We start from the raw sequence: 15,682 nt of genomic DNA, 5'->3' as shown, positions 1-15,682 counted from the left end.
TCAGGACATGTGTATATACTCTAAACGAGAAACAAAAACAAAAAAACGAAAAACGAAAAGCAACATAATAAAACAAATAACCAATGACCGGAAATTGTCAACTAAGAGGAGCATCTAACTTTGCTTAATTTCATAATGAGCTGAAACATATTTAACACAGGTCATGGCATATTTAATTAGATATCAACAGCTGATATCTAAGATATGAACTTGGATGTCAGAGTATGTTACTAAAAATTGTTGAAGATTGTAAGTCTACTTTCGGTCATAAAAAAAACACAATAGCAATTACGATGGATTTCTCAAAAGCATTTGCTTGCACATGTATTCCACATGAACCTGTCTTAGCAAAACTTATTGCATTGTTAGCATGCCCCCGTAAACGAAGTTCCGGGGGGTATATAGTTTTTGTCGTGTCCGTCCGTCTGTCCAATGTCTGCCTCTTTGTATAGCTCTTTGTCTGTCTTTCTGTCTGTCTGTATGTCTGCAAAAACTTTAACCTTGCCCATAAGTTTTGATTTAGTGGAACTATAACTTTCATATTTTACAGTTGTATTTCTTGTTACAAGACCTTTCTTTAGGTACTACCAAATTTGACCTTGACTTTGACCCACTTTTACACAAAAATCCCCAAATTTATATTGACCATATCTTTTAAACATTAGAAACCATTACATTTACACTTCAAATATGTATTGTTTGTGAAAAAAAACCTTTCACTGGATACAAACAACTTTGACTTTTTGACACTGACCTTGACGATTTGCGTACTAGTGAACAAAGTTTAACATTTACCATAGCTTTTGAACAGTAAGGGGTACAGCTTTCATACTTCACACATGTTATATTTGTGGGGCGGCCTTTACTTGGATACCAAGAACTTTTTCCCTTTGACCTTGACCTTGGAGTTTGACTTACTTTTAAAAAAGGAAACATAGACCATATTTTTTTAAAGGGTTAGAGCTAGTGCTTTCATTCTTTACATAATTAATCCATGTGTCAAGACCTTTCATTTGATAGCAAGATCTTTGATCCTTTTATCTTGATTTTGGAGTTTGACCTACATTTAAAAATGTTATCATTGGCCATAATTTCTGAATGGTTAAGGATAGGGCTTCTATGCTTTACCATATGTATTCTCTGTGGCAAAATCTTTCGTTGGATTTAAATTATTCTGAGCTTTTGACCTTCTAGATTTCCGTACTTGTGAAAAAACATTAACCTTACCTATAACTTTTGAAAGGTAAGAAATAGGGCTTTCATTCTTCACATATGTAATCCTTATGAGAAGACCCTCCTTCAATATCAAGAAATTTGACCTTTTGGCTTTGGAGTTTGACACACTCTTTAAAATCTTTAACCTTGGCAGTAACTCTTGAACTGTTGGTGCTAGGACTTTCATACTTACCATATTCCCTATATAATCTTTGTGACAAAGCACTTATTTTAGAAAAAAATAACCTTGACTATTTGACCTTGACCCCGGAGATTAAATTTTAAAAACCATTAACCTGGGCCATAAATTTTGATAAAAAGGTACTGGGGTTTTATTTCACATATTTTTTTATTCGCATGAGAAGGCTTCACTTTCGGTATCATCATGTTTGATTTTGATAAATTAGAGAAAATTTTACCTTCGGTATGTTGCCATATGGGGGCATCAGTGTTTCAAACACATTTTGTTTTTTTATATATATATTAAGAGAAATAAGACACAGGGAAAAACAAATATTAAAGAGGGGGGTTTGAACATTTAAGGTATCCTTTAAAATGATGGAAGACTCAATAATATAACTTCAAAAATCAATTGTTGTGCTAAGTTCGACAGGGTATACTATAAAACCTAGCCTGTGTAGTTTGGCCTCTCTAAGGGGGGCCAGACAATGTCGGCGTGGCCTCTATTTTTGCCTCTAATTTGGCTCAAACTAAATTTGAGCTGGCTTTTAACCCCCCCCCCCCCTGGCCTCAAATATGTAAAAAAATGGGTTCATTTAAAAATTCTTTTTTTTTCACTTTGATGGATTTAGTTTTAGCAAATGTACATATAAGAATGTCTTTATCTTAGAAAAAAATAAATGTATTTAACAGTGCAAAAATGGATAAGCAATTTTATTGTGCGGCTTTCTTTTTTTAAAACAATATTTAAAACTTTATTATCCTTCTATTTCATGTTTTGTTACAAGGTTTTAGCAAACAACGACCTCCTACTGTCTTTTTTTCGGCAGATTTTTTTCTATTTACTCAAGCCCCAATAGGCCAATCTATTCATTGTCATCTTTAAGTGACTAACCGCGTTTCAATGAACACAACAATCAGTACCTGTCTATATATTTAAAACAATCAATGTGAAATACTGCCATATTTAGAGTAATCATTAATTTTTCATCGTATTTTAAAAATTATATTCTTGAATTCTGTATCATTGTGAATTGCCTTAAGAACAGAAAAAGAGCATTTCAATAATATTAAGTTTTTAGAAAATGAAATATTTATTTTGATAAATAACATAACCCAATACTTTTTTTTTTCAAATTATTCATTTCATATACCACTTTCTAAAGTTCTCATAAATCTATAGTCCGTAAGCAATTGATTCCAATCGATTTATTTGAAATAAAAACACAATAATTTCAATAATTATTGGCGCTATTGTTTGGAGTTTATAGTTAACAACCTTAAAATTAAATCCATGGACAATGTTTTACCACAATTATAACTAATGCAAGAAACGCGAAAAGAAATGATTCGTGAAAAAAAAAGAAATACCGTCTTTTTTAAACGAATCATTTTTCAATGATATATCACGTTTTGTTAAGAAATCGTCAGTCCTGATCCGGATTTCGAAAAGTATTGTCCTTAAAGTGAAGCGTCCGAATTATTCTGGCACCATTTTGTATAATAAGCAAAGTTTGAGTGAAAATAAAACATTTCCTGTGTGTTATCAAATACGTACATGTGTAACAGTATAAAACAAGAATGTGCTTTTTTCGGAAACATCAACATGTAAGCACTTAGAATTGAAAATGTATTTTTGATTAACAGAAATACACAGGGAAATATTTGTTGAAATAATTAATATTCGTTTCTTATTTTCTAAATGCCGGATATTATTATAATGCTTAGAACAAGGATGTGTCAAATTACATGATAAAATAAGTAAATAATAAAATTATTGTTGAACTGGAAAAAATGACATTTGTCATGGCCTTTAAGTATCCGTTTTTCTTTTTAACACAACTTGTGATGTTAAACAATGGTGTCTTCGCTGTAATTTGTGACAAGTAAGATTTGCTTTTATTTTTCGTTCAGTTGTTGTGACTTCATGTATATTATTTTTCAAAATCAGCATTGTTTTTTTTTAGCATTCTCTTATAACGCTGTATAAGCATTTGGTATTCGGTGTAATGTACTTTATATTTCAATACGGAACATAATGTATAGATAGACTCAACAAATTCATATTGCATAAGTAAGCCCAGTTACATAGATTTTGCTCATCTTTGTCACACTGGTTCACATGAGTTTAGGACGATTTACCATAGTTATATGTCTGTTTCATTTAGATTTATTGAATGATATATTTTAAACCACGTATGATTTTTTTTATTTCGTGTAATTTATATTTCGCCTTTTTTGTATTTGTAAAAGTAACTGAGCTGAAAATCATCGAAATTTGTCAGAGCTGATTGTTGTTGATGAATGTTTAAGATATACCCTAATAATCTTAATTTTCTTTTTTCAGAAGAAACGGTTGCTGTTCAGGATATAAATGGGATTTGATCGAAAGAAAATGCATAAATTTGTGGACTGATAATTATTGTTACACATATAAGGACGTAAAATGAAGATTATTGCTTGTTATTAAAATTTCATATGGTATTTTTTTGTTATTTCAAAGTATAAAATTTATTACTTCAGAATGTCCAAATGGTTATTTTGGATTTAGTTGCCACTAAACATACCCTTACCTATACTACGGAGAGAAATGTCTGCACACATGTCAGTGCAGTAGGTTAGCGTGTAATATTTCCTATGGGTGTACAAGATTTACAGGTATTTGATCCACATATGTTTTATTAATAAATCACCATCTACAAAAAAAATCGATAATTGTCTATAAAACAATTGCATTACATACCATATTTATTACTACATTTATCTATAATTATGAATCATATATCAAAGAAATGGCAATTTAAATGTTGAGTTTGAATTTTTACTCTCTTTCACATATTTTTCTAGGTTATACAGGAAGTCAAAATTTGTTCTCAACACTAGTCAACGATGGAAAGCATGATCCATATCTAGAATTTCTTTCCTATCGTATAACTAATATCACAGTGTTACCCTGGTCAAACATATCAGTAACAGTAACTTCTAAACCAAGTTCCCTAGACAATCTTCTGCTCACATCAATTCTGTTTGCAGCAGCATCTGTAATGTTGGTGGTTGCACTACCATTTATTCTTTATTGTGTTCTAAATAAGAAGACGACACTATTTAAAAAGAATGATTACGTTTCTCAGGCTATTATTCCTCATGCCAGAAATGATGCACAACAGAATACCAATGAGTACGAATCTCTCGGGTATCAAATGTTATTTCAGGGCGTTGGTAATCTTTCAATTTTATACGATCGTAGACGAGAATCATACTCTATAAATATTCTATCATTAAGAGACATTTGTGACAAAGATAAAAAACCACAAAGGATGGCACCAAATCAAACAATTGAAATTAATCCCTTGATTGCAGGTGATTAAGATAACGCCTATGTGCTGCCAAAAAAAATAGATACAGCATCATCATCAGATGTACATACGTTTAATGATGAATTTCACGCAACTCCAGAATCTGACTGTAAAAGCACCAATGTGTACGTAACGGTTATACCTTCAGACTAATGACACACGACCTCATTAATTCTCAATAATCGAATGAAAGAAACATGATACATGGATATCTTACATGTATCTTAAGTCCACTACCACGACTGCCATACAAACACAGAAGAAAACTAAGAATGTTGAATGCTTAATGCAAGGCATTTTTTTTTTAATTTTGCAGGTGAATTAAAAACGATGTTTAGAACATATTGAAGAAATGCTGGACTTCTAAAACATTAGCAAAAAAGCAAAAAAGTATATAAATCCTCTATTTATTCATTTCTTTACACAAATTCTAATGCATAATTAGAAAAAACGAATCAAGTGCAGCAATATCAGTAAAAATCTACTGAGGCAGACTGGAGACCTGGAATAAAAGAAATATTCAAATCATTGAATTTTGCAAATGCATGTTTTAATTCTTTTAAAAAACACAATTGAATTACTCAAAACTGCAGGTAGAAACTAAAAAGATTTGATAAAATAAAGTTATCCATCTTTGGTCACATCTAGCAAACGTTTATGTGTATACACCAGTTAAATATCTCATATAAGTTTTTTCAATAACAATGACGAGGAGTTCTTTTTAATATGACGTTTCAATGAATCTCAACTTTTTTTTTTACAATGAATTAAACTTACATTTCAACATTGCTTTTGCTGATTATGTCACTGGTTGTTTTTCTGAATATTGTTTGTCTTTCCCCAATTGGCTTCGGAACCAATGCATAGCATTCCTGTACTATGTAAAAACGAAAGAAAAACACGCATCTATAATGTTATACATGTAGGAGCAATATTTAATGTTATATAGAGAGATTCAGTAAAAGACAGTAGCCGCAAATTTTGTAGTCTACCGTTTTTTTTTTTATAAATTCACGTGTAAAATCAATATTGATTTCGGACTGATGCATATCTGCAGGTAGTATTCGGTATCTCAACATTGAAAGGTTGAATTATCCGTTTTGTTATTTCTTGTGGATGGTGGGCAAAGAGTATAAAAAGATATATGTATTTACTATTTTGTTGCATGATTTTATAGGTTTTGATAAAATCATGAGGCTAATATAAGAAAAATATTAGATAAAAATGACTCCATATTGTAATCATATATTTCCTATTTAGAAAATCTTAATAGAATGCAGAATGCGTTGAACTACAAGATAATTTTATAAAAATGTATTAAGTTAATGTAAATAAACATTATGATGCATCTTTGAGCCTAGAAATATCTTATGTATTTTGCTATCCCAGCCATGCAGACGCACATTCTATGTATGTATTACAGAAGCACTATTGTCAATTATATATATATCCACCCTTTACAATATATTTTGATTTCGAGCAGAGTTTTATATAAACATAAGAAGGAAGATATAAATTTTTCATCTGAAAAAAAAGATTAAATTTTATAGCAAAATTTGAATAACATTGTAAACATAATTGCTTGGCACTTAAAGGTTAAACACATATGAGAACTGGAAGGTTTTGATTACCTGCTAATAAATAAAAAGAATAATATTCGTTTACCACAAAAAAAAAAATCTAAAAACTCATATAAAACTTACTCCTTTACTCCGTAATTGCATAAGAATCGGGAATTTTGACACAATGATCTCAGAATTAAATTTACATAATTGACCAATTTTTCCATTATTTTGTTGCCCGAGTGGTGCAGAAGTTAGAGAGTCTACTTTGGTGTCGAGGAGTTAGAAGTTCATCCTCATGTTGCGGGTTCAAATTCCTCTTTCGGACGTAAAGACCCGCGTACTTCGGAAAAGACCATATAAATCGAGGTTCAAATCAAAGTCGCAGGAGGTGTTGATACGAAAATGATCTGTCATTGCTAAATGGCCCTGAGTGCTACATTGTAAGCATAGGTAAAAATTTGTAGCTTTCCACGCATGTGGTGGCGTCCCCATATGAGGGATAAATTCACGAGATGGACGTTACCAAACTATCAATGAATTCATCTTTCATTATTTTTACCATCACGCTACTTTCAACAGCTCGGCAATCAATTTATATAAAAAAAACGATATAAGAAAATATCTTATTGCCACTTAAGATTTTTTGTACCTATATATGATGCTGTCTTGGTGCAGACAGGTCAAACAATAATTTATGCGCATTAATTTACATGATGTCTTCAATGATGAATATTAGTTAAACTATTATACGTAAAAAATCATAAAATTTATATTATAAATGTTGCATATGATAAAATAAGATGAAATTTCAAGTGATCAACCAAAGAATTACAATTTAAGTGAAAAAAGTCAGATTAATTACATCGCAGCTTAGTAAGATGCACAATGTTCCCCTATTTTCCTACCAATGTTGTACCATGTTTTACAAGTACTAGTATAAAATATACTTCAAAATTCTTGATACAACTAATTTATTGACTGACATATCTTAATATCTAAGAACAATTACATTAATCAACTGTTTTCTGTTGTGATTCCTATTACTACAGTGTAAAATAATAATAATAATAATAAATAAGTGTCACATAATACTTTGGAAAAATATCCATTTATGCCCCTAAACTAAAACTCACAATTGTATGCTTCCGTGGATTCATATCTAAATTGGCAAGACGTAGAGAAGTTTCGACAAGATGTAAAAAGGTTTGGTTCAATCATACATCCCCTCATGTTGAACTCTGGGCAGTGATAACCTGTAATTATAATAAAAAATGTTAAATAGTTGACAGTTTACTTCAACATATCTCTCTTTTTCTTACTTCTTTAGCGTCATTAATAATCATAAATTGCTTGAATTAAAGTATATTCATACCGTTACTTTTTAAAATCAAATTGTTCGGATTAAGTTTGAATTCCTGTTTGCTATTTTTTCGTTTGTTTTTGGAGAATATCTGTCTTTTTTTTTTATTTTTTCAGTTGCAATTAGAATCTCTTTACTTGTAATTTATTAAATATTTACCAATAATTCTTTTGGGCTTTGCACAGACAGACAAAGTCATATTCACCCAGGTATTGATGAGGCAGTGGTACACCAGGCTGGGTCTCAATGTTCCACTAGAACAGTTCTTTATAAGTGCCTCTGATTTCCATTCATATTTTGTGCGAGGACATCTACTGACCGGTTCCGCTTTACTTCCAACACACGTTTCCTCTCCATATATCTGAATGCAAAACATGTAATTGCAAATATGCAAATACATATTTCTACATGTTATGGATGAAATGATACATATGCATTCACTATTTTATGTTTCTCTGTTTTATTTGTTTAGTAAGTATAAACTTTATCATTCAAGACGCAATGATTTGATTAGCGTCGCAATAGAGTAGGTATTATGATAGATATACATAGAATATTTACAAAAAAGTTACCTGTACAATTACATTCACTACAAACAGACAAAGACGAAAAAGGCTCCACGAAGATTCCATATAAAACAATCTTTTTTTCTACAATGCTAAGATAGCATTTGAGAATACTTTAAAAGCAACTATGAGCAAATTAATAAATATAAAGAATATGTCGCTTTTAAATTTGATCACTCTAGAGAAAAAATGACACAATCTAAGACATTGTATTACAGTTTGTATATATCCTTAAGTCTAATTTTTTAAGTAATAAATTATTGAATGGGCAATTAATAAATCTTTAATAGCTTTCTTTTACACCGATACATCTACTTTTTTTTCTTTAGAAATTATTAAAATATATTTGAAAATCTAGAAGGTTTAATAATTGTTTTCAAAAGCATAGCAATGTTTATATCTTACCGAACGAATACACTTTTACTTCTCTACAGTCCAGAACCGCGCGGAAGCAGAGAATCCTAGCATTTCATAGAGGTTATAAAAAGACATTATTATTGAAATATCTTCAGATATTTTTAGTACAGGTGTTTCCATTGTTTGTAAAATCTAGATATTCACAAGTATCATATTTTTCCTTGTTTTGGATACTCCTGATTTATATTATTAAACGCTTTGATAGAAAATGCACATTCCTTTCCTTTGACGCTTCGTTATTATTATGCTATTTAAAACGAATCAGATGATAATAAACAACAGAAAAGATTATGCTTTTATGACAATGGCTAGGTTATGCTGATGTTCAGGGCTTCAGGGGTATAAATACCTAAACCACCGAGTGTAGTAAAAAAAAAGTTAAGAAATAAAGAAGTAAAAAATAAAACTAGAGCGAGTGACAGAAATAAAAAGAGAGAGATAGGGGCGTGGGGTAACGGTTAATTTTAATTTATGTAAAATAATTTGTGGTACATATGTAACACCACTGCTTACCTTTGCTTCAAGATTTTTATCTATGAAATTTTTGATTTGTGAAAATTCCTGTCATTCAAAATGACTAATAAAAAGTCAGAATTTCCATAAAAGCAATAAGGATTCGTATACCTCAATGAAATGTCAAATGCTATCAAATTATCTCGTCTCTACGGAATACTATAAAACAGACGTTTGCCCCTTTCAAAAGGTTTTCAACAGAAGCTTATGGCTTAATGCAAGATTGTAGGATTCATCAGGCACAAATGAAGCTTTCTTTAATTATGCTATTTAAGTTTCATAGCAATTTGTTGGAATGGATCGATCTACAAGACTAGCACCGTGAGCACCTCCACCGTACAAAGAATGATCCCCAAATCTATACAACTTTCAGTTAGACGTCCTTTATAACTTTCAGCCAGAAGGTTGTTTGGATTGAGAAAAAAACAGACTAACACTTTCTAAGACAAAGAAAAGGAAAATCTATATTTTGTACGCGGTCTACTTTGTTTTCGACGTGTCAACATCAACAGTGCGACGTCATCAGAATTTATGCGTATTCAGTTTGGAAAGAAATCATTCATATATATTTTTTTACAGGGGCTATTTCAGTTTTTTTTTTTTTTTCAAAAAGGAAAATCGAATCATACAACATCTATAATTGAGCAATTAGATATTTTAATCATACAAGTCTTTGGCATGGTGTATATTAGCTCGGGAATCATGTAAGAAAATCCTTTTTGACATTTATATTGCTCACCCGAATATGTCTACATGCTGAATATTATGCTTGATTACAATTTTTGAACTTCATGGAACATCACAGATCAATACATGTAGTTTTCATTTTTATAAAAAGAGTGCCATGAAATGAATGACCATTCTCAAATAAATACTCACTAGATTGTCATAAGAAACTTTTTATGTCAGGATAAAAAAAACTCATTGAAATAAATTGGATAAGATTTTATCATACAATATTTGTTTGGACTTCCAGTGCGAATTTCGACTAGGCATTTAATATAGAAATGTGCTGCTTCGTTTTATTCGAGTTATATTAGAAATACTGTAGACGTACTTTTTTCCACGGGGTCATATTTCCGCAGAATCTCAATTTCTGTATAATCCGAGGGTAGAAAATTACGCGGATTTCTTAGACTGTTACTAAATGCCTTACATTTACATTAAGTACTCTTGGACAAATTTCCGCGAAAAATTTGTGACCGCGTACATAGCGTATATTAATACCATGCGGAAAAAGTACTTCTACAGAATATAGATTGCCCTAATAACGTAAGACATAGGTTCTAAATATTTTAAAAATTATGTTGTTTTTTTCAATGCAGATTTTTTTCTTTTTAGAAATTATTCTAAATAATTAATAGAAAATGTAATCGTGCGTATTGCTGCATGAATAAATGAAAGTAAAGCCACTTAATAAAAATTATTGGAGTATATGAAATGGTGATTACGAGTATATACAGTTTTACATTTTGCTACATGGAAAATGTCAAATAAATTTTCAATGCTACATATATAGAATTCACATTTTTTTTTTTACGTTATTGGATATGCCGAGAAGAAGTGCACATCTTATACGCTTTCAAATTTCAAGATAACCTACAACTAGTATCAACAATTAAATCATGCTCACTTAATAAAACTAAAATTACATAGTTGCCTTAGCTGTGAAACAAAAAGTAGTGTAGAGGTATGTGAGCAAAAAACGTGAGAGAGAGAGAGAGAGAGAGAGAGAGAGAGAGAGAGAGAGAGAGAGAGATTGCTTAATTTAAATATCTTTGGTTGAGATAAACGTTACACTGCCTCGTTCTCCTGTCTTGTATCCATGTGTCACTGTATACTTATTCATCTGTGCAATTTGACATTTCGCATCAAATTCAATATCTGATTTGTCTTTTAAGGTAAAGACTGTAATATGAAACATTTTAGCCCCTAACATTATTTGATGGTCATTGAAAAAAATTCAAATTGAATTGAGATAATGAAAGGAGAAGTGAATGTATTTATTTGGGTTAGATATTGTAAGAAAGTGAGACTAATCCATTATGATAAGTACATATTCTAAAATATATTTATAAATTATAATTTTATATCAAGTGCTTATTAATTTATTTGACTTGTTCAGAGAAGTTTTTGAAAAAAAAATCTGAAGTTTGTGTTTTGGAAATAAATATTATAGAATTACTTGCATTTCGTATCTACGGATGAAACAGGAATTTTTGTAAACTGTAATACCAGGCCAGGATAAATTCGCTTTGTGTGGTGACAGTTCATTTAACCCCTTACATAGCATATACGCATTTCTACGCATCTGACTTAAAAAAAGTGTGAAAAAATTCATAACTTTGTTAGTACTGCAAATTTCAGAATAAATCTTGCACCGTTGGAAGGAGAAAATAATATATGAAAAAATAATATACGGAAATTCTTTTTATTGGTTGTACCAGTTTTTAGCTGGCTTGAGTTAAACTTTGTGCAATATTTGAACGATTTTACCATTATCAAAATCAATGCAGGGGTAAAACATTAAATGTAAAAATGCAAAATTGTAATAATTACCTTCCAGCCCATTTCCCCAAATACTTAAAATTGGTTTGTAAAATAAATTACAACATGCTCATAATTTTCATCACTACAATTAAATATTATTTAATATATTTAACTAAGCAAAATAAGAAAATACCTAGAATGAAACAAATTCTTGAATAAATGGAAATTCCAGCATCATTATTGTGTATTTCGTTGCCATGGCAACTGATATTATATTTTTATAATCATTTATAGAAACTACACAATACCTGCTTTCAGAATATATATACATTAATGTGTACAAAAATTACAAGAAATGCTAAAAAAATGCATCGAAATCTTAATATTTATTTGTCTGGAAATGCTTAAAATCTTTGCCATGGAAGTGGTTTACGGGTTGTTATTGAATAGACATCTTAAAAACGGAATAAGCATGAAACATAACGCCTTGAGCTCTTTGTTTGGAGGACTACCCCTTTAATTTCGAGCATATGATTCGTCTGCACACTTTACGTCTGTCGTCAAATGTGAAGTGAATGTAGGATTCCTCGTACTTTCTATATGAGGTAGCTTTGTTGATGTGATTAGGGAGAAAACATTTTTCTAAGAGAATAATCAATAAAAAAATTATGATTATCGGATATCATAAATCAATTTCATTAATAATTATTTTTGCTATTATCGGAATATTTAAATTTAGCGATTATCAATTTACATGTAATTTTAAATAGATATTAGAGGAGAGATTCGATATTGTGAATGAATGTTCATCTTCCTGTTCATAACACAATCACTGTTTCAAAGGGCTTTCCATAGAATTTGATGTCAAATGAGTTTTCAAAAATATTTTTTGTTCAAGGAAAGGATGTGTACATGTTCATGTTCCCTCACCAGGAAAAACACGATGTGTTGTAATATTGTAATTGTAGGTCAGAAAGGAAAGGTCTAATAAAGAAAAATCAAATTACCCTGAATAAAGGAAATGCATATTTTTTATGACTCGTAAACGTTCATACTCAGATATTATTCTATATTTCTTTGAAATATCAACCTAACTACAAAGATCGATGTCATAAATAAACAACAATTGCAAATTATCTCATATTTGTTTTTAAAAACATTTATCGTAAAAAGTAAAAGGCCGAAACCCTAGTGATGTGACGAGTTACATCATCTTTGAAGGACATTGAAATTTAAACAAATTAATTAGAACATTGAAAAAAAAAGTATCAAGACTCAGTTTGATTAATTATTTCTTTCAAATCCAGCTCGAAATATTTTACATGTAACTCATATAGAGACGTCAAGCTATAGCAATGAAAGTCTTTTAATTACATCTAATATTCAGTTTTTAGGACCATGGAAAAGTGAAAGTTCGTTATTGAGTCATCTTTTAATGTTGCCTCGAATTTAAGGATAAATGATGCGTAGAGCACGCTTTAAAACGAAATTCTATAAATAAAAAAAGTTATGAGTTCAAATATGCTTGTTCCTCAACGCACATATTTTTAAACATGGCATGTTTATATTCCTCAAGTACAGGAAAAACTAATTATTACGTCACACATTTGCAAAATAAGCGAAATTGTATATTAGATACTACGTACAAATGATTTCAATCAAGAACCATGTAAAAATATTTTTGTTCCTTAATTCACGCTTTTCTGGTACGTGGATTGAAAGCACAAAAATATTAAGAAGCAAGATTGAGACTCATGTAAATTTCTCATAAGTTAATGACTTAATAAATATACTACAAAAAGTTTTGGATTCATGATTTATATATAAGACTAAAAATGAATTCTGGTTTGATCAGTTATATCTGCGATGAAGTAAACCGTCGTACCGGGATAGAGTCCGATTGTGTGGTACCAGCTCATTCAAGGGGTCTAAATTGTAGGGTATAGTGAAAATGAAGCATGGTTTACATGCATATTGCCATGAGCACTTTGATTGTGGGTCTACCCCCTCAATGTAAAAGTACACAATCTAGCTACACACTTAAACACTATCATTAAAGGTCAAGTGTCTGTTGGATTACTCGTTGTTTTATGAACAGGTTTTGCACATATATTTGAGAAAAAAGTTTTAAAAGAAAAAAAAGGTATAATATTTTATCCTATGTAATAACTCATGATGATATTTGCTATTAGTTATAAAAAAATCGCTTGATGTAATTTGCTTGAGATAGAGTCTCCTATATGTAGTGTCACAAAGTCCAAAAAGTGGAGCGTCTTGTGAAGTTTCAAGCATTTTGAATTGTTGGCACTGAAAGCTGCTTTAAACTGTAAAGACTTAATGAGTTATTATGTGTATACATAGAATGGCAGTGCGGGACATAAATCTTACAGATTTTTCTGTTGCACGCAGCATCTGTTAACTAAAAAACATATTATAAAAAGCACAGACTGAATGCATCTTTTATGAATATTAAGGTCATATTATCATTCGAGACATCATTCATTTCACATTCTTTTAGAAAAGAAAATGACAGCAGTGTACTTAAGTGAATGTTGTTTCCTTTTCAGTCTCTGTTATTCTGCATTTTTAAATCAAAAACACCCCCCCCCCTGCTGACATGAGCATGTTTAACATTAGATGTACATTCACAAACTCCGAAAATTAAATATTCTTAACTGATCTTCACAAAAATATAATTGCGGATAAACAGAATAAATATAATAAGTATTATTTAATGTGTTTAAAGTTGCAAACCGAAAGTTAGAAATCTTATATTGTAAAGCAATGTTCTACCTCTTACTTAATTTGATTCGAAAAGGTCTATCCCTTCCTCTTTCATACATTCCAGTTCGGAGTCATCACCAATATTTCACACAAAACAGTAGAAAAAAACCTGCAGGGTTCTCATTTCTTTAAAACCTTTAAGCTTTAAAAATAATTAAGGGAAGAGACTCTATTAATGGACTGTGTCTTCGTCCATCTGGTCAATCCATAATTGATTTAACAATGGATTTTTTTTATTGTTTTTTATGTCAAATGGAAGTCTTCAAGAAGGTAAATGTTGGAACGAAAGGGTTAATATGTGTAGGCTAGCAAGGAAAAACATGGATGATACTGTAATGCTTAGTGAAAAGTCAATATAAAAATGGCTCCAGCGAAGAAAAATCAGATTTCCCCGAATAAAGGAAATGCAAATTTTAATGACCCATTTATACTCTGATCTTTTTTATATTTCCGTGAAATATAAAAGTTTTAGCAAACACCAATGTCAGAGAGTTGGGAGAAATGACAGCATGTAGAAGTGTTATTATTGTTTTTATTTTTATGCTTTATTTACAAGCATTGAAAGGGAATAGTACAACGCTAAAGCCTCGGAGATGTGACGGGTAAGAAATTATTTTTGATGAAATTGAATTCTTTCACATCTCTATATAATAAAAACCCAGCTAATTTATATGAAATATATACTACAAAATCATTTTTCATTAAAAGGCCAATTTTATACGAGCATCAAACAAAATTATATTCATATATTATAAACAAATCAGACGAGCGCGTAGCGCAGTGGTCACATGGGACGTGAATAGCAGTCCTTTCGATGAAACTGTTTAAACCGAGTTTCCGTGCTAGAGTAAGTGTTGAAACCATAAAGTTTCCTTCCTATTCAATTGCTCTGAGCCGGACAATGATTAAAATTTATTGCTCTTCTCTGGCAAGTGATGGCGTCTTCATATGGGTAAAAAAAAATCATGAGAGGCACGTTAAATGATATGCAGACAATAGGCAAATCATATTATGCGTATTTCATCCCCAACGTAGGAAAGAAATTATGAAGAATAAATAACTTGCAAGCAATAAGTATAATTTTTTTTCCAATGATATGAGACATGTTGTGGTACATTTTGACATCAAAAAATAAATAAATAACGTTTATATTTTCTGACTCGAATTACAATTAAATAATAAAATTAAAGATGAATTTTCTGAATTTATAACAATTTTTATGGGGGTGAGGTATTA

The 15,682-nt window shown here is 30.5% G+C and overlaps 2 protein-coding genes across 3 annotated transcripts in view; one reads left to right on the top strand and one right to left on the bottom strand.

Annotated features, from left to right (window-relative positions):
* Positions 1-5,164: 5,164 nt before the first annotated feature.
* LOC134258188 (uncharacterized) lies at positions 5,165-8,338 on the bottom strand. Its single transcript, XM_062740730.1, has 5 exons — positions 8,249-8,338; positions 7,836-8,037; positions 7,450-7,569; positions 5,529-5,628; positions 5,165-5,253 (listed from the first exon to the last, which is right to left on the bottom strand). The coding sequence occupies exons 1-5, from the start codon at positions 8,306-8,308 to the stop codon at positions 5,193-5,195; spliced, it is 543 nt and encodes a 180-aa protein (XP_062596714.1). The 5' UTR covers positions 8,309-8,338; the 3' UTR covers positions 5,165-5,192.
* A 6,446-nt stretch (positions 8,339-14,784) lies between these two features.
* Positions 14,785-15,682, top strand: part of LOC134258193 (uncharacterized) — a 36,122-nt gene continuing 35,224 nt past the window's right edge. Inside the window, exon 1 of one of the 2 annotated variants that reach the window (XM_062740734.1) lies at positions 14,785-15,048. In XM_062740734.1, the coding sequence (XP_062596718.1) occupies positions 14,948-15,048 (101 nt within the window). In that variant the 5' untranslated portion in view covers positions 14,785-14,947. The remainder of the gene's footprint in view (positions 15,049-15,682) is intronic. The other variant, XM_062740735.1, reaches the window with a different exon arrangement.

The sequence above is a fragment of the Saccostrea cucullata genome, unplaced genomic scaffold (genome assembly GCF_032062105.1).
Source record: "Saccostrea cucullata isolate Sc308-1 unplaced genomic scaffold, CSIRO_AGI_Scuc_v1 ctg4123, whole genome shotgun sequence".
Classification (NCBI taxonomy): Eukaryota; Metazoa; Mollusca; class Bivalvia; order Ostreida; family Ostreidae; genus Saccostrea; species Saccostrea cuccullata.
Note: the sequence above shows the minus strand (reverse complement) of the source record. Positions and strands in the feature narration are given on the sequence as shown.